The sequence below is a fragment of the Balaenoptera ricei genome, chromosome 9 (genome assembly GCF_028023285.1).
Source record: "Balaenoptera ricei isolate mBalRic1 chromosome 9, mBalRic1.hap2, whole genome shotgun sequence".
NCBI classification, from domain to species: Eukaryota; Metazoa; Chordata; class Mammalia; order Artiodactyla; family Balaenopteridae; genus Balaenoptera; species Balaenoptera ricei.
In genome coordinates this window covers 33,380,570-33,401,084 of record NC_082647.1, presented here as the reverse complement: position 1 = coordinate 33,401,084, position 20,515 = coordinate 33,380,570, and the positions used below count along the sequence as shown (strand labels likewise).

Genomic DNA, 20,515 nt, shown 5'->3' with positions numbered 1-20,515 from the left:
AAGATGTTATGGAAAAACCTGAATGAACTTTTTGGCCAACCCAGTATAAGCTCCCCTAGGTCATAAACTGTATCTTTTTTTTGTAACCCAGGACCTCATACAAGGACTAATGCATAATAGCCATTCTATACATGTTTAAACCACTCAGTCCTATGAGGTGGGCATTCTGGAGGAATTAACTGAGTATGAAAAGGCAAGAAATAAGTATCACTGAGGTGGAAAGTTTTGGTAGGGAATGGTGAGAGGAAAGACTGAAAAAAAGATTGGAGCATAATTTTATAAGTCCTTGATGGTGGTAAGTATTATTTTTTATGTTCTTTATCTCCCACACAGAAATTTATTGTCATCCTATGGGTGAATGGAATCTGTTCTCCATTTAGTTCCTTTGGGAACTAAACAAGCACTATTCCAATGTTTACTGCTTCTCTTTCTCTTGAATTGCATTCTTGTGTGCATGGTGAGGTCTGAACATTCCTATCAGCAGTTATGGGTAGAGACTCCTCTGTGGGCTACTTACTACAGATGGAATCAGAGAGAGCATGTTAATTGTATCAAGGGCATATTTTTAACTGAACTATTAATGATGTTAGCAAGCCCTTGATGAGTCCCAGTCAACCTTTAGTGCTTCTAAAGAGCACTAAAATTGTTGATATTGATGGATAATGGAAAATACCTTTTGGAGGTAAAATTTTAATTCAGACTTAAATAAGAAATTTATTTCTCAAAGATACAAGTAAGATAAGAAACTGGACCTCATGTAGAAAAACTTTTACCCTCTGGAGACCTGAGTTTAATTTATTGACTTAAATCTTCATATTATGATACTTTTGGCATTTACAACCTTTGTCCATATCATGAAACCATCTGGTAGTCTGATATTTATGGGGTATGTTCCCTAGAGTGATTCCAGACCAAGAGAGTTTTCGTTGTAAAGATAAAATTATGAAACAAAGCAGCAAAGAGGAAATTAATGCAGCTATGACCTAATTTGAAGTGAAATTTTTTACATGTGTTCTTATTCGACCTCTAGGTTGCTTATTTCTTAAAAGAAAATTGTACCTGCTCTGCACCCTCAACTTGAAGGATATAGCTCATGAAGACATTTCTTAAATATTTCTTCATCACATGTTTTTTCTCATTCAGAACATTTTACATCTGTTACATTTACTTAGGTACTCATTTCTAAGTTTCAGGAATAGCTGAAGAAACTGAATACAGACCACATGTATGACACTGATATTAACAATGTTTCTTTTTTAAAGTTCAGTTCTCTAGTAGAAGTCATAAAAACAATATTTCAAAATGTTTGCAGCACCCCCTGCTGGCTATATCATGGCAGTTCCTAAATAAAGATGGCATTTTTAGATACTGCTCAGTAATACTTTAGGTATACCCACCATTTCTATTTGGAGTTATTTTTATTTAGAAATAATTTCATTTGCATCTAATGTATAATAGAGTTAAAATTTTAATTGAAGACAATTTTCTTTATAATTTGTCAATTGATATTTGAATGGCACTTATCCTTCCAGGCAATATATTTGTTGGAGACAAAGTATTTGCCATAACCTTTTTACTGATATTTCAGATGAAATTTGGTGGGGAAGAGGCTTCTCCCCAAATGTCCTATTTTATTGTAAATAATGCTAAAATGACCATGATTGCACACAAATTTGTGTGCATGTTTATTACGTGTTAAATACAAACCTAGCAATATTCATGAAGCTTTAAGAAGAGCACTTGGAATCTTGAAAGACATCCTCTTAGGAGGGGTTGGGAGTGGTGAGGACCTAAGAGCTATAAAAGCCATGAGGACTGAGATCATGGTTGTTTGGCTCACCAGTTGTTTCAAGCCATGATCTGGAGTACTTTAGTGATCCCACTAAGGAGCTTTATGTCTGGAAAAAAGGGAAGCATAATTTTCTAATTAGTGTCATATGAAATGACAGCCTTCGAATCTCAGTTTCTCAAGAGCAAAATTCAAAAATGCTGAACTAACTGAGCAAACATCATTTCCTAAATGGCAAGTTAAGCTAAGTGACAAAAAATTTAGGAACATTGTTTCCAAACATTAAGTAAATTTCAGGTGGGATCCTGCCCTAATTTAAAGATAAATTTATTTTCTTTAAATAAAAACATGATTTCCTGTTATGTGTACACCTTTCCTTCACTATTTTAACAAAAATTTATTGAGATTACACAGTGTTCCCATAGTGCTTTATGTTTTCCTCCATTTTCATGCTGTATTGTAATTGATGGTTTACTTGTTTGTTTCACCCACTGGGTGCTCAGTTAATGCATACTGGACGGATGGATGGATGGATGGATGGATGGGTGGGTGGACGGATGGATGTTGAATGTAACAGGATTGAGGGTAGAATCTTACTGAATCATCCATGGCCTTTAATGTTCTTTCAATTTCTGTAATAATTGCTCACTTTTGTGTATCTATGTCTTTGGGTGTGTTTTTTGGCTGACAGCACACATAGATTTTTAAATACTGTTAACTGATCTTATTTGCTAATAAAGAATTTTTCATCCAAAGAAATGTAGCATTCTGAATCATTAGAAGCTCTTAATCATAGACTGTTTTAAAAGAACTGTAGATTATTAGTCACACATTTACTATAACACCGTCTTAAAAGCTAATGGTTGACTTTTCTAAATTAAAGTCCTATGGTTCTGTCTGTGGTCCTTGTATAACAAGATGTATAATCTATTAGTACATGCTAACATTATGATATTAGTATGATGATTAATTACCTGTGTCTGCGTAAGTAAACAATGTTAAAGTACTTGAAAACAATTTATTTTCATAGCATTTCTCTCTACCATAATGGTAACTTTAGTAATTATTTTCTTACCACTCCTTTACAGCAATGTAAAAGCAACCTGGTGAATTATCACAAAATCAATATTAGCATAGGCCCTAATTAAGAGTCTAAGGTTCTTTGCATATTGTACTCTGGAGGTTAAATTTAGCTTGTTATATAGGTAGTCGTTGTAAGATATATTTTAGAGTAACAGAAAGTAGTTTTACCTCTACCTATACCTTCTACCTATAATTTAGAAATAAATTTATACAACCTATTTGGACCTCTTGAAGTGACTATAGGGGTTATGAACTAGCTGCTCTTGGCACGTGCCTTGATTTAGCAAATGAGGAAACTTGGGTCTGGAGAGATTAGACGAAACTTTCCAAAGTCCTGGTGCCTGAGCTACATTTCCTGATTAACTACCCAGAGTTTTTCCACATTGCTTCCCATGTAGAGGATAGAGAATAAAATTATCTTATCAAATGGCCAGGAAGGGTGTTTTGCTGAATTAATTAGCTTGTAGTGTCTCTGAACTTATGTGTAACATTTTCGCATTTCTCTTTGTTGCAGAATGCAAAGTATGGCGAAATCCACTAAATTTATTTAGGGGTGCTGAATATAATCGGTAAGCATTTTGACAGCTTGGGAAACAAATGGGTCTAGTTCAGAGAGCAAAGACAGCACTAAATGTTTTTGCAGGTTCATTTAGGGGTCATTTAACAGTCTGTATAGTGCTTCCATTTTTTGAAGCTATCCTCAAATGTTTTGATTTTTCTGTTTTATAAATATTTTAGCGTTGGAATTAGGATAACATACAAAAATGTGTGGCTTTTAGAGATTTTCTATTACAGTTATTCTTTTCACTATATATTACGTAGTCAAAATATTTTGAAGCTTACCTGGAACATGGTTATAAAGATGCCACAGAAGTAATGTTAGAATTTTATTTTGCAGAGTAATTAGGCAGATAAGAATTTTCATAGCTTTGGGGAAATCTCTATTCATAATACTAATTAGGGAAGGTTTTCATTAGCTAGTGCTACTAAAATTTTAAGACAAAAATATAGCAGAATTTGTTTTAACTTTTTTTCTGCTGATATACTTCCTAAAGGGAGACTAGGATGATTATTTTTTTATTTATTGGCAATAGTACTCAGTGTGTTATGGTTCAACACCTATGCAGCTTAATATTTTGTAGGTCTTGCTTTCCTCCCTCAAAAGTGTCTGACCATCTTATTTCTCCTTTACAGGTACACTTGGGTGACTGGACGAGAGCCTCTGACTTACTATGACATGAATCTCTCTGCCCAGGACCACCAGACATTCTTTACTTGTGACTCGGACCATCTGCGTCCTGCAGATGCAAGTATGGAAAATCCTTTAGATAGTTACTGAGTGGGAGGGCTTTTTGGTTTGTTTTAAAGATCAAGGTTACTACTTGTGGAATATCTGCTCTACAAAAGCCCTGATGAATAAAATATTAAATTGGAGATTGACCAGTAAAACCCAGATTGTTGATACTTAAATAAAGGCTTTATCGCAATGAAGTATTAATATAGAAATGGGTCCCCTCTTTATAATTTAAAATGTTATTTTAAAAAAATATACCATGGGGGCTTCCCTGGTGGCGCAGTGGTTGAGAATCTGCCTGCCAATGCAGGGGACACGGGTTCGAGCCCTGGTCTGGGAAGATCCCACGTGCCGCGGAGCAACTAGGCCCGTGAGCCATAATTACTGAGCCTGTGTGTCTGGAGCCTGTGCTCCACAGCAGGAGAGGCCGCGATAGTGAGAGGCCCGCGCACCGCGATGAAGAGTGGCCCCCATTTGCCACAACTAGAGAAAGCCCTAGCACAGAACCGAAGACCCAACACAGCCATAAATAAATAAATAAATAAATAAAATTAAAAAAAAAAAATATACCATGAAGCTAACTAAATCCTTGGTTGAGCTAGAGTGAAAGGTCATGTCTCCTTGATGATATTCTAGTGAGAAATTCAGTGAACCCAAATAATTAATGAATATATTGTAGTGATTTATATGCCTATTTGCAGGTTCACTAGCATTGAATGGGGGCATGGACTTGGTTATTGGAATCCAGATTTGTTTTCCACCCTAGAAAAGACTTTGTTTAGCATGCATTTCATACAGCTTGAGTTCCATATAATCCTACTGATATTTTTTATATTACCAAACTTAAAGTAAATAGGTGAAAAAAAAAAACCTTTAAAAAAAAGGAATATGTACATGCACCTAAGAAACTAACTTAGAAGATACAAATTTATAAAACAAATTAGATAAGGAGATCGTTACCCTTTTTAAAAAGGTACCCTTGCCATGGTGGATACATAGTACAATGAAAATTCCAAGCATTAAGCTTCCCACAATATATTCACAAACTGCTCTGCTATATAAAAACTGGGTTTGCAGCAAACTTTGGGAACAGGTACGCATGTTAAGCAAAAGCCTAAAGCACTTTTTTCTGATCCAACTCATAATTCTTCCAGTGGTTTTAGAATGTTCTAATATCCAGATCCTGTAGCAAGTGTTTGGGAAAATGACCAATAAAAATTGTGTTGTGTCGAAACAGAAGTAAGAGATTAGTAGCAATCTCATCCCAAAATGTGTAAAATAATATATGTTCTCTAACAACAAATGATATTAATGAGCAAAAGAAATATTAAATATCTGTTAGAATGCCTTTTCTTGATTAAGAAATCTTAATCAAGATTAAGTCTCTATGATTATAGACTATGGGTTAGTCTATAAAAGATTTTAGATCTCTAGTTTTGTGAGCATAAGAAAGATTTGATATCAGCAATTGAAGGACAATGGAATAGCAAATTAGAATGTATTTGTGTAACTTTGGAGTTTTGGGCTAACCCACTTGGTAAGTGAACTGTTCTCTTGTAATTCAAGCTGAAAGCTATTAATTTAGCTATTGCCCTGTACTGAGTCTTTTAAAGTATTTATTGACATGCTTTTCTCTCTTTTTCTAAAATAGTAATGCAGAAAGCCTGGAGAGAGAGAAACCCCCAAGCCAGGATTTCTGCAGCCCATGAAGCCTTAGAGATAAATGAGTAAGTGGGGGGAAATCTTGCTTGCTGAATGTATTCAGTTACCATTCATGGGATACTTAAACTATGCATTTGAACTTGAGGATTATTCTGGGGGTGGTATTAATTTATTTAAAAAATTTTTTTTATAAAGGACATCCATGTGAAGGTAGTTTTAGTCATTTTAGAGAACAATTTAGTGGCTTTGCTATGACCCTAAATTAAATCCTTCAAGGGCTAGCCATGGAATAATGTGTGGACATAAAATAAATACAGTGCTTTACATATCTAAAACATTGTGACAGGGACATTCTTCCAGATGTAGAATGCTCATCTCTGCCATCACATTTTCTAGGTAGAACTTCTGCTAGTAGGGAAAACATAGTAAAAACATAAAGTGAAGAAATTATACTTTAAAAGTATTTCAAGATGAAGACAAAGATAAGAGGAAATGCTATCTTTAGTGCTGTTAAACATTCTGTGGGTCACCAAGGAAGGCTGGGAAGTCTCGTCTGTAGATGTCAGGAAATGAGAAAGATTCTTAAAGTTGGAGTCATAAAAGCTCAGGGTTGGCAGAGACCTTGAAGGTCTTGTAGCTCAAACACCCATCTGGTGCTTGAATCACCTCGACACTCTCCCTGCCAAGTGGTCATTGTTAAACTATTTTATGAGTTTTCTGAAGAAGGTTACAGAATCTTCAGAGGTCTTAGTGAAAAGATTCACTTGAGAGTTGGAAATCCTGCCAGTGTAACCTGTTGATCTGTTTGGTTTCTGATTCTGTCATGCAACATATTTATTTTCCAGTTTCTTGTCATCTACAAATTTGATATGCCTGCCTTCTATGTGTCATCCGTGTTTCTAATAAAAGTATCAGGACCAGGGATAGAACCCTGTGACATGACATAATAGAAACCACCCTCCAGGTTCATGTCTTCATGGATCATCACCCTTTGGTATTTATTGTACAACCAATTACTAAGTAACCCAGTTACACTGTGATTCAACCCCTATTTCTGCATTTTGATCTTAAAAATGCCAGTTGTAGCTATGGATCTTTAATGTACAGTAAATCCCTTAGAGTACATTAAGCTAGCACAACCTGATTTATTTATTCTTAGTGAATTTAAGCTAGCTTCCAGCATTCACTACTTTCTTTTAAAAATGCTTAGAAACTATCCCTTTAATAATCCATTAGAATATCTTTCCAAATCACTGTTCTGTAGTTTGGGAAGTCTGCCTTCTTCCCCTTTTTGAACATTTTTACTACATTAGTCATCTCATCTTCTAGAACCTCTCCATTCTTTGTGATTCCTTAACAATACACAGAGAGCAATTCCGTGGGCTGCCTACAAGATCTGTTGGCTTCCTGGGATTTGCCTATCCCAGTACAATAATTCATTTACAATAGATCAGTTACTTGCTATCTTACATCTTTTTATTCATTTTAGGGTTTAATTTCTTCTCCCTTTGTCAGTCTGACAATCATTCTCCCTGATGGAGAAACCAGGAACAAAATAGGAGTTAGAGAGTTTTGTTTTCTCTTTATTATCTGCTGCTACTAACTATAAACTTACCTTGTTTTGATGTTGTTGTTGTGTTGTTTGTCTTTTTTGCTTATTTATATTTGTCATGGTTTTGGAGAAGTGGGGGTGGTGATAGGGCCTTAAACATAATTTAAAAACAGGGAATAGATGGTTGTCTTTAGCATTTTTTGTTTTGCCTTTATTTTGTTTTGCAAGCTTCAGCTAACGTGGAGTTGTAGCTCTCCTGACATTATTCTGAAAAGCTCATTTCTCTTGTAGCCCTTCATTACATGCCCTCTTTCCATCTTTTTTTACATGTCCTTTAGAAATATGACCTTGTGAGAGATCTCTGTGCAGCCATAGTGGTTACTTGTCACCCCTCTTTTCTTCCTGAGAGGATCATTTGTGATTGCAGTTTCGATTAGACATTTGGAAGCTGCTTAATCCTCTTAAACCATTTTTCCTTCTGCGTCTCATGCCATTGAATCACGCCTCTTTTCTTTGAATTTTTTGAAGTCCACCTTACCTTCTCTGATTATCCTAAGTCCGAAATGACATAGTAACTCTCTCTGAATGTTCCTATCAATTTTCATTTCACCAACTATTTTTTTCTTCTTGGTCAGAATTAGGTCCAGAGTTGAAGTTCCCCTAATTGCTTCCTCTACCATCTGGGAGATAAAATTATTACCAAAGTAAGTCAAGAACCTGTTGAGTGCCCTACTTCTAACCAAATGAGACTTCTTCTAGCAGATATCTGGATGGTTGACACCCCCATCACCATACTTTCTTGCTTCTGTATGTGTATTGTGTTGTGACAGGATGCATCATCTCTATCTTCCATTGAGCTGGGCAGTCTGTTCTGTACTCCCCAACCATTAGCACTTCTACTGCTCTTTCCTTTCTCCTTCACTCATAAGCTCTTAGCATGTTTCTACCCCAGACTCATGAGTTTCTACATAGATGTATGTTTTCTTGGCCAGTAGTGCTACTCTGCCTCTCCTCCTAAGAGTGCTATTTGCAATATAAACAAACAAAGCAAGCAAGCTAGCCCCAACCTGTCTTGAGTTCCCAGCCCACCAACTATAATCTTATAGCTAATTCCTCTGATACTGTGTCCACCACTCAGTATTATAATCTCAATTTTCACTTCATTGCCCTGGACCTATATTTATGTGTCGGCATCTGAAGCCTGAAGTGTTGCTTCCCAATGCCCAACCCATTTATTTCTCCAATGAATCACTGGGCAGTTTTAGCATCATAATTGTTCTCTCCAAGTCATATCTGCTGCCCTCCACAGTAATTGGTTTTACAGCTTTTTTTCTGGGCATTTTTTTCTCCCTACCGCCCCGCATTCAGTTTAAAGCCCTATTGATCAGTCCTGCCTGAAATTAGAGGGACTGGCTAAAGAAGTTACAAGACCCCTCCTCAAGGCTAAGATTAACTAGTAACCCCAAATCTCACATAAGCCATAAATTCAGCCTCCTTTTCCTACCTGGCTGTTGTAGTTTATGAATAGTAGAAGTAACATTTGGTTTCACTTTCTGTTTATTTTCTCTCTTGTGGTCTGATGGAGGTTCTGATAAGTAGGGAAATGACCACAGGAGAGGCAGTGGAGAAAGCCAAGGGATATGTGCAGATCAGGACCTGTGTGGTCTGCTCTGGCCTCACCATTTCCTTATTACATTCCCTTTCTTTGGCATTTGGGTTGTTGTTCTATGATTTGGAAGGTTTAAATTTTCAAGAGTTCCCCTTGTTCGTTAGTTGAGTGTTTATCCTTTCTGACTTCCTATGTTAGAGGTTGTTGAAAGGATTAAATGAGACGATATATGTTAAGTGCCTGGTACAGTGCTTAGTATAAATTAAGCAACAGGTGGTAGCTATTATTGTTAAAGGTGTGAGATTTAACCCTTGTTTGCTACTGAGGCTGAATCTAATTTTGAGCTCTTCTGAAATAACTCTACCTGTAGGTTCTTCTGGTACTCTTCTCTGACATAGAAAACCAGTGCTAACTGTAATGAAATGTTGCAGCACTGCTTGTTAAATGAATAACTTACTTGATTTAATGAATTTCTCATTCTGAATAAATCCTTAGACTAAAGAGAATCTGTGTTTAGTAAATAAAAGTAAACTTTATGGTATCTCTAACTTTGAGTGTCAGAAGGAGATGTTTAATAACAGCTATTATCATTGCCATCGTTAGTTGACATTGTTGAGCATGTACCACATGCTGGCTACTACTGTACTGAGCACTTCTCATGCATCACCTTACTTAACCTTCACAACAACGCTGTGAACACGTGGATTCCATGTTGTTCTCCATCAGGGAGGCAGAGTAATAACTTGCCCAAAGTGACACACTAATAAGGGGCAGCGTCCGTATGCTCCTAACACTACTCATCCTACCTCTCAAGCTAAAACACAGACATTTCTTTTGTACCATTATTTTGTGTCAGCAACTACAAACAGGGGTGCATGAACCAGTTGGCCACTCTGCATGTTTTGGCATAACTCCTGCCCTTCTGCATGCACTCCTACAGCTATTACAATGTCCTTGGATTTGTAATTGATGGCGGCTGTTATCTGAATGGACAGGTGTGCAACTGCTTATATTCTCTTGGCTGAAGAAGAAGCAACAACCATTGCTGAAGCAGAAAAGCTGTTTAAGCAGGCCCTGAAAGCTGGAGACGGCTGTTACCGGCGTTCTCAGCAGCTACAGCATCATGGATCCCAGTATGAAGCCCAACATAGTAAGGTTTCCTCCAGGTTGACGTGTTGGGGGATCAGAATTGTAACATGATTAATCAGAGCAAATTTTCAGTCCAGTTCAAAAGACACCTCTCCTAGATTAGAATAAATATTGTTTTTTGCCTTTCTTTGTTTTTATTAATTTTTCTTCCCCACAAGAGCACAGCACATAATTAACTTATAGCTTCATTACTGTTCATGTTTTCATGCCGGCCCATAGATTTTTAACTCTGGAAATAAAGGTAATAACCTTTAATGGTGACCCTTTTTCTCCTCAGAATTCTTACATATTTCTGTTTATCAGTTGCTTCTCTGCCCCATAATTTTAAATCCTAATTGGGAAACAGGACTTAAATTAGCGTTAATGCTATCAGAGGTTTTGTCTTATGGGTCTTCTACAGCATGGGTTGCAATAGGACAGCTAAGAATATAACAGCTATTGGTGATTGTCTCAGTATTTAGCTCTTATTTAGGAAGCACTGCTGTTGGCTCCTAGGGAGAAAGAGCCATGAATTCCTAATTATGTATCTTTTTTATATTTAAATTATTTAAAATAATGGTTTCTTTTATTTAACACAACTTTAAAATGAGACCTTTCGTTTTAGTACACTAAACTGAGAGTCAGTGTTATTTTGGGGGAATGGTATAAAAACAAGACAACAAAATCATTTCTGGAATTTCTTGAGCTCCTCAACTTGTCAATGTGTTGGTTGTTTAAGCAGAAATTTAGTGATCCTTGTGAGAGGGAGTGTTTTCATTGTCTAACCAAACTTTGGGTTGTTTCTTTAAAATGGAATTTCTCTCTCCTGCGTCTTGGAGAGTAGGAGTGTATCTCCTTCATATTTGAGATTATAAAATTAAGTTTTAGTGTTAAGCCTGGATTTGGTGCAGAAACTGAATGTATTAGTCCCTGTGACTAAGGTACAGTGAGATCTTTGCATTGTGGCCTGTGTATATAAGTCTGTCCACATAACCCCTCAATACACAGGTTTTAATTTTTATTCTTAGTAGTATATATGTTAATCAAGTCTCTAATCACCATCTATATCTTGCTTTTTTAAAAAAATTATGTATAACACAGTGAATTTTGAAGACATATATAGTAAATGTCTGTTTTGTGAATTAAATGAGGATTAATACATAAAATTACATAATCTGTATTATAACTTGAGGAATTTCCTTTATTTCTTTTCTTCTGTAAATTAATCCCTTCAACCTGTTGCCTAAATCTATCCAAAAAAATATAATCACATCTTTAAAGTAATTTGTAGGCACTTGGCAGATTTTCAGCACACATCTTGTTCTCATTGTTTAAAACTTGAAATGTTAGGACTTTGGTCTTAACATCTTTTAATAGCTGCATATTATACATATACTTAATCTATAACAGGTGTGTCATATTTTTCTAAAACATGGTAATTTTATTGAGGATTAAGTACATACATGTTCTCACTGGTCTGGAAACATATCCAGAAATACACATAATTAAATAAGAGATTAAGATGAGAAGTTGTTAATGTACTTTTTAAGAGCCATTTTAGTGACTATTATTACAACTATTTAGCTTGTCAATACTTTCTCTAACACTAGGGTAGTTTTTCATTTTGTTGCATGGTCTATTGTCATATCTGGAATGTGTTATGTTGCCATTTAAAATTGACTGCTTTGGGGACCTGGAGATGATTATGATGTCACTAGTGTTAGGGAAAGAATAATGTAAAACAGAACTTCAAGATGAGGCTTCTCCAGACTTAATGTCAAGAAGGAAAAAAAAATAGTTCATCAGGATGCAACCTGAGATTCACCTCTTTGCATCTTCACCAAAAGCATGCACGCTAGAAGAATGTGGAATTCTTGCTTGTAAACCTCATGCAATGTGGGTATGTTCATTTTCCCAGCACTTTGTGGCAGATGATTTTATTTATCGAATATTCAACATCCTAACTCAAAAGCATGACTTAATAGTCACATGATTTGACCTTTGGAAGTCTAAGTACTTTGACTTTACTCTGTTTGCGTTCTGCTATTAGCAAAGTTGTCAGTGCTCCTAGCCGTAAGGAAAAGTCAAAGGAGCAGACTCTTCTCTCTGAGGTTTTCCTTTAAGGGCATGAAAAATATGCCTCTGTATTTTTTCTTGCTGCTGAGCTGAAAGCTCTTGTTTTTTTTTTTTTTTAAGTTTTGGTGTTTTATGTCTCCCTCTTCAGGACGAGACACCAATGTCTTGGTCTACATCAAAAGAAGGCTAGCAATGTGTGCCAGAAGACTCGGGAGGACCAGAGAAGCAGTGAAAATGATGAGAGATGTGAGTTTGAATTCGTGTTTGGGAACAGTGACAATGCACCTGACTTACAGAAGGAGGAACCCACTGAATGGGGCCACAGCAGATAGTACCACTGATGGTGTGGTGGTCCCATAAGGGCTGGGGTTCTGTTCTAGCTCCAAACTTAGTAGATGAGTAATCTTGGACAAGTTACTCAACTTGTTTGTGCCCTGTTTCCTCATCTGTAAAATGGGGATAACAGTAACTTTAGCAATAACAATACACTAATAATAATGATTACTACTTAGGAGTGTTGTGAAGATTAAATGAGATAATACATGCAAAGCTTTTAATAGAGTGACTGGCCTATTAAAGAAATCTCAGTAGATATCCTTATTATTAGACCTTTGGGACTGTAGCCAGAAGCCAAGAATGAGATCACCCATTTTAGCTAACTGACATTTTTGTGTTTAGTTGTTAGGAAGATTCGAATAAACTATGGCTCAAATTGCTACTCTCAAATTTAATAACATTATGATCTAATCTTATTATAGTCACTTCAAGCATTTTCCTAGGTTCTTGAATCAGGATATTTTATTAGTGGTAGTCAACATAATAAGAGAGAAAATAGGTGAGAGTTTTAAAACAAAAGAGAACCAAAGGAGGTTATTATTATGTAACTTTAAATAAAAACGGTGGTTTTAAGGGAAACCAGTTGAGGAACTTTTACTTCTACATTTTTTTTTTATAGTAAGAAATACTTTTCATAAAGAAGCTGACACCAGTGGGAATTGTATTTATAAACCATTTTCTTTTTAAAAACAATCTCAGAAAGCCTTTGTCAACGTTTTGTTCTACTGTCTTCCTGAATTAGGAGACAGGTAACTGCCCATTATAAAAATAAAAGAAATGAGGGGTAAGATAAAAGTGGCATCCTGCCCAATTCTCAGCTTTTGGGTTTGAGAACAGGACTGTGTAAACCCAGTGAGCCTTTCCTCAGTTTGTCTCTGGAAGGGCAGTAATTCATGTAAATTCCCAGTTACTCTTTGGTGGTGGGGACCTGCACTCCAGGCTCACCCCCCCCTGGTTATTTCTGCAAGTTACAGTATAATGTGAAGGCCCAAGTGAGGCCCATACTTCTGGCTCGGGTTCTGGCTACTCCATTAAACAGCCACCAGACGTGAGGAGAGGAACAGAGGAGGGAGACTCCAAGATAATTCTAACTTGACTGAAGGTGATAGATGCTTCTTAGGCAAAGCTACTGCAAGGGGGATCTCCCAGGATTAAATTCTTTTGGTCGAAGGAAGAATTTAAAGAATGTTATATAGTATAAGTGCTAAATTTTAGAAAAGGAGATTTCTGTAGAAACATGACTTGCTCGCAAAGCTTTTTAACTTGCAGAAATTCCAGCTTTTGATATAGTGCAGAAACTCTACCAGTCCCTGAAAGAGCTGAGAATTTTATGAAGGATGGGGTATTTCTCTGTCTTAAAGTGGCCCAGCCACATTCAACCTTTAACAAGGTATTTTATATTTATTGCCTTTTCTTAACCTTAATTAGCCTGGGACAGGCATGCATGGAGGAACAGATTTTGGTGATTTTCTTTATTATATGCTTAAGCAATTTCATAGGAAAAACAAACTCAGATGATTTTAATTCCAGGTTTTTTCAATCAGTCTCATGCTGATTGTCATCATTTTTAGTATGTACATATAAAATTTCACATGATTAAAACCAATATGTCTATACTATGGTTTGATTTTTGTTTAACCTTATTTTATATTTACAATCCCATTTATTGACTTAGTCTACAAATAGATCTTGGGGGAAAATTTGGGATCCAGTGTAATAAATGCTGGGCAGGGAGTAAGAAAACCTGCAAGTAACTCTCAGCTTTGCTCTTCACTGGCTTTGTGACTCAGGGAAACTTCCTTCCCTTTCATGGGCTTTTCATTTGTCTTCTGTAAATTGAGGATAATGATTCTTACCTAAAAGCGTAACTGAGGGAGTCATGGGGACAATGAAATGAGATAATGTGAAAACACCTGGCATATAGTAGACGTGCTTACCTTTTTTCCCTACTTTTTACCCATTACATAATTATGTCTTAATTTGCTGAACTATTCTACCCTGATGGGCATTTTGGGATATTTATGATTTCTTTTTCTTGAATGAATCAATTAGTCTCTCTCCTTCTCTTTTCATATGTGTATACACACACATCCTTATACATGTATATATCTATAATCCTATGTATATATTTCTTGGGTTACTTTCCTAAAAAAAAAATCTGTCGTATTATTAGACTACCAATACATGTTGCCTTTTGACTGGGTTTACGGAGCATCCAGTGGATATGGGCCCTAGTAACCGTCCAGTGAAGGACACTGTTAGACATGGTGGAGATTTGTTTTGAAGAGAAATATCCAAAGTGCTCTTTCCTTCCGAAACTGCTGGAACCCTAAACGGAGGAGGGGAGGTTGAGGCCCCTCTCTCTGTTAAAGCCGAAGCTGGTCCCCGCCCTGCAGCAGACAGTTGGGCCAGTCTGGCTCCTCTCAGGTCACGGGTCATGCGTAGACAGGGACTTCCCTCAGGGGCCACTCCTTCAACAGCGTGCCCACGAACCATCCTGCTGGGAAGCTTCCTCTGATAAAACAGCACGCTGGGTTCCAGGCAGCCTGCTGATAAAGCATTAGGGCAGGAGGATCTAAGTTTTCATTAAGACACAGCTATCCTACCCCATATGCATTAGTCGAAACTTTCCTAGAGCAGATTTTAAAGTGGACATAGAAATGGCAGCGTCAGAATGCCTTCCCTGTAGAAAGTAGACTCTTTAAAACATTTCTCTGGCAATCCCTTAAGAAAGGGAAAACTGTTAAAAACTGTTCATTGGTGATTTATCCTGAAAGAGAATGAGTGGGAATTCTGGGAAGGCCAGCTGTCGATGGTTATGGATCAAAATATTGATCCTGTAAGTGAAATATTGATGAGGTAAGAAAACATAGGCTCCTTAATGTCAAGATTCATGGTTTCTCATTTTGAAAGCAACACATTAATTATTTTGAATTCCCAGGATGTTTTCTCAAAAACTCACTTTAATTAGCTTCCTTTTGCAGTCAAGAATACAAAAGCACCTTCCTTACTGAAGGAGTATTTGGCAGTGAATAGAGCTAATGAGAGAGCATGGTGGCTTTTGAACTTCACTATAAGGTGTTAACTTATTATTCAAAATGAAAAGAGTTACATTTAAAGAAAGTCTTTCTTTTTCAAATTTAAAGAAAGTCTATTTGCTTGTTCTCATTTGGGGGAATTTCGCCTCTTTTATTTTTTTAATTTTTAAAATTTTATTTTATTTTATTTTTGTTGTTGTTTTTGTTCTTCCCCGCCTCTTTTATTAACATTTGATATATGACACAATTTTTCTCTTTTTACATTTTACCATTTAGCTAACCTCAAATTTTCCTCTGTCTTTCCCTGGCCCTATTTGAGTAGATTGGAAATAGAATTCATAAGGCTGACTGGTCTGGCCCCTTAGCCATACTCAGTCAGAATTGCTGTAAACTGGTATGGGTGGGATTGTGTGCCCAGATAAGAGGACCCTCTTAAAGCTCCTCTTGCCCCAGGTCATTTGGTCTAGGGTATGATTTCCCAGTCTTGGCACTGTTGACATTTTGGGCCACATGTCTTTGTTGTGGGTGTCCTGTATTGTAGGCTGTTCAGCAGTATTGCTGGCCTCTACCCACTAGGTGCAGTAGCAGCCCACCCCCTTGTTGTTCCCCAGTGTGACAACCAAAAGTGTCTCTAGACACTGCTAGTCTTTAGACATTTGTCCCCTAGGGGAGGGGCTGTGAAAAATCATTACCCATTAAGAACCACTGATCTGGAGAATCCTACAGTGAGTAGATATGTTTTAGGGCAGACATCAGATTTTTATTCACTCTGCTTGTTGGTAGTCTGAGTTTCCCCTATGGTGGGTGCAAACCTCTAAAGCGTCCCTAGAATTGATTAGCTCCTACTAGAACCACTGACCTGGGACCAGGCTGGTTTGAGGAGCTATTTTGTCTCATATGGGATTCCCTGAATAGGTATCCTGGGGTATGAAGAGTAAATGAACTTAAAGATTTTGGCGGTGTCCTAGTTGGAGGGATAAGAAAGAAACAGAGGCAAATATAAAGGCCTGATATGGGGTAGCAGTCTTCCTTGGTCCTTGTCCATGCTTCCAGATCATCGTCTGCCTCTCTTCCCTAACATCTAAAGCTCCTTTGAAAGTTGACCATAAGCTCTCAGACTTTACCACCTGTTTTGCCTCCTTTTGGTAGTTTTCTGCAGACCTCTGAGTCATTCTCCCTGATTCCTGTTTCACCCGCTTTCTCTGCAACACTACCTCTTTCACTATGCTGGCCTCTCATTTGACACAGGTCATCACAACCTTCTTAAAACATTTTATTTATTTTAGGAAACCATGCTCTCTAAGTTCTCCTGAAATCGCAGTCTTCCTGGCTAGATTCTCCTCATCTTCCTAACTTCCCAAATTTGAAGTGTCCCCTGGCCTGTCCTAAGCCTTCCTTTCTATTTCCATCTACAACTCTGGATGACGACATTTAGACTCAGAGTTTTAAATACCATCTAAATGCTGATGAACATTTCTGTAGTGTTTATTATGTTCTAGGTGTTATTTTAAGTGCTTTACAAATATAAATTACTTAATTCTCATAACAGCCCTTGACATAGGTGCTTGTTCAAGGTTACATAGCTAATGAGTATTTCTGAGAATGTGATCTTCCAATCCAATCACCTGCACCAGAAATATCCAGGGTGCTAGTTGAGTACCTGCTTCACGGGATTAGTGTAGGCATTAAATGGAATAATCCATACAAGGCACTCGGCACAGGACTTCACGAATAAGTACTCAGTTAGTGGCTATTCTTACCATTACTGTCTAAGATATATTGTTAAGTGATAAGGAAAGGTGTAAATATTAGGTATAACTTGATTCCATTTTTTTTCAATAAAAAATAGATGCTAATATCAACCAGTGGTTCTCAAACTTTTTGGTCTCAGAACCCCTTTAAAATTACTAAGGACCCCAAAACGTTTGTTTGTGTGGGTTTATCTATTGATATTTACCATTTTTGAAACTAAAACTAAAACTAAATTACATCCACAAAGACCCTGTCTCCAAATAAGGTCACTTTCATAGGTACCAAGGGTTAGGATTTCAATATATTTTTTGGAGGACACAATTCAACCCACAACACCAGGTTATATATAAAAGCAAAATATAGACTCTTTGTCAATACTTTTATTCTTTCTAAATTTCACTACCTATATCAGATTAGCTGAAGGCATGTTTTATATTCTTTAGGCCATGTTAAACCCTTTCTCAGTCTAGCCGGTAAAGGTTACAACTGCTAAACACCCTTCTTTTCTTCTTAGTCGGGGCTCTTTATAAAAAATAGTGAGAGGAAACTGCAGTTACCTCAGCCCTGGGCTTGTATCCTTCCTGCATTTTCAGCATCATTTCCATGATTCCCAGTTGAGAACTGGAGCGCTTTCAGTTTTTGTCATGTAAGTTACATATTGAGTATTACTATGTACCAGACATTTTGCTAAGAAGTTTACATATACCATCTCATTTAACTCACACACCATAGGTGTCCTATTAAGTTGGAAGAATAATTTGTACTCACTGTAACAAGTCAAAGAATAAGGAAGTTATGATCTCTCCTCCACTCCTGCTGTGCCATCTCACTGAGGTCACCAACACTCGTGATTCAGTGTACATCTTTCCACCCCCTTTTCTTTGCTCCTATAAATACGTATCTGATCATGTAAGGGTTTTGAGCAGAGTTGACTTGTATCTTAACCAAGTTTCCATATGAGAATTAAGCCTTCATGGGGATGCTCACTTTCCGAGCTTCTTCCATGGGGACTCCCTCTTAAAGAAGACATACAGGCTTTGAGATAATATAGTGCCATTTCTCCTGATCTCTTTTTTCACAATTATATTATCCCTGTTTTTCACTGTTCTCAATTTTTATCTCAAATCACTTATTCAGGTGATCCCTTCATTAAGGAGAGATTAGGACCAATGAACAGAGAGAGACAGGGTTTTTGAGCCAAATTTTAAAAGCATACGAAAAGATAAGTGAAGCTCATTAGATTTTGAGCGTCTTGAGTGCTGGTGTGGTATTTAGTTTTCTTGTGTGTCCCTCTCAGCACACTGCACAGTATCTTGCAGATAGACAGTCAAGAAAATATTTGAGTTGGTGAATCAGAGCTGTGGCATACAAATTCCCAGTTAGCACTTTGCACCTGTGACTTTTGTTTCCCAGCCTTTGTTAAGACACCTCTTTGTTACTGGTTTAATTCTACTGATTTTCTACCTTCCTTAGAAGTGGTAACATTTATTTTTAAACTAAAGTAAATTAAAGCAAGTTCTATTTAGAATATTATTGTAGATGTTCATTCTATATCATCCCTTTTAGGTCATTAGAAGTATCCTAGGGTGTAAGCAATTGACCTTTGGGAATTAATTTAATAGTATTGGTATTAATAGCAAGAGGATGCGCTTTAAATGATTTGCGAAGTGGAGCACTTCTAATGAAAGCACACTTTAGAAAATATAAACCTCTGGGACTAATCAAACTCTTTGGAACATTAAGGACTATTAATTTGCGTTTTTGTCTGCTTATGTTCATGAAGAAAAATCTTCATGAAATTAATGATTTATAAAAAGAACTGGTATGCCCTTCCCAAATTGTTAAAAAAAATTTAGAGAATATTCTGTAACGGAAATTCTGTTTTTATTGCGTAGGTAGGAAGATCTTTTTAGGAGGAAAATTCTAGCTGGATATATTGGAGGTTAATTTCTATTCCCTTTTATCTCTTTTTCCTTATTCTTAAATCCTCTAGTTTCATTCCTTTCTTCCCTCCACCTTTCCATTCCACAGGTCACATTTCCCTTTTCTCAATATTTCTTTTTTTTCCTTAAAATTGTCTTGGATTATTATGAATAACTTGGTTGATGGATTGTTTTAGAAGATGTTAAGTAGATTGTTGAAAGAAGTCAAGTACCATTATGTAGGCGTGAGGCACGGGAAGAGTAGCATTTTAATATGTTCAGGCGACCAAGTATCACTTGAACATAGTTACTTTCAAGCTTTTAAGACAACCAGGTATATCATTAAACTAAAGACAAAGTGTGCAGCGAAATATGTTAATTCCTAGTAAGTGTTCCTGAAGTGTTTGTTGGCATGTTTTCTAGATTCTATCTTTGCTATACTCACAAATAAAGAAAAAGTGAATCTTGAAAGCAAATGCTATCAATAGTAACTCACTGATCTTCAAAGGCTATGACTTTGAAAACTTTATAGACCTTTGCTTTTTTTTTTATCATGATTTGCTTTTCTGGATTTGCCTGATAGATTAAGTTGACTTATTCAATAAATTATTGGCAATTAGTAATTTATATAGAAAGGAAAGGAAAATTATTTAACTAATAAGAGCAAATAATAGATTTATTGATTATTGACTTACCTTGTTGCATCAGTAATGATGAAGCAGTTTCATCAGCATTGTACTCTGCATTCACTATTCAGAGCGAAGGGCGGGTGGCAAATAATCCCTGAGACAGATGAGAGTATTATTTTATTTTCCTTAGGTGTTGTCATTTACATAAAAGTCTTATTTGTGGCATAATAAATTCATGGCTGATAAGCTAGCTGTCACTATCAGGGTTTTTCATATTCTGGGCCCACATTTTTCCATGTGGTGAGTAGTATCCACTACTGAGTAGAGCTTTCAATGTATATGGCTGGCCTATGAGCAATTCTAGATAGATGCCTGTCATCTGGGAGTTTGATTTAGCTTCCCTCCTCCAATCAACTGTTCTTGACCTCCCTTTCCACATATTCATCTTTGGCTTCTGCTTCTCCACTATGTCTACAACCAGTTCTTCTCTTGGATTCCTTCTGTTCTGTATTTCACCTTCCCAGGACTCAATCCTGGTTTCATTCAGTGGCTCCAGTCATGCCCACTGTTTATCTAGTTCCACATCATCTCTCTCCCTTTCTACACTGCAGCCCCCATTTTGGTCTTTCTCTACCCACGTTGCAC

The 20,515-nt window shown here is 36.8% G+C and overlaps 1 protein-coding gene across 10 annotated transcripts in view; it reads left to right on the top strand.

Annotated features, from left to right (window-relative positions):
* ST7 (suppression of tumorigenicity 7) overlaps positions 1–20,515 on the top strand; it is a 263,596-nt gene that overhangs the window by 164,226 nt on the left and 78,855 nt on the right. For 8 of the 10 annotated variants that reach the window (XM_059933535.1, XM_059933534.1, XM_059933539.1 and 5 more), the window contains exons 4-9: positions 3,387–3,441; positions 4,067–4,182; positions 5,818–5,893; positions 8,016–8,084; positions 9,985–10,139; positions 12,342–12,439. In XM_059933535.1, the coding sequence (XP_059789518.1) occupies positions 3,387–3,441; positions 4,067–4,182; positions 5,818–5,893; positions 8,016–8,084; positions 9,985–10,139; positions 12,342–12,439 (569 nt within the window). The remainder of the gene's footprint in view (positions 1–3,386; positions 3,442–4,066; positions 4,183–5,817; positions 5,894–8,015; positions 8,085–9,984; positions 10,140–12,341; positions 12,440–20,515) is intronic. The other 2 variants (XM_059933537.1, XM_059933536.1) reach the window with 1 other exon arrangement.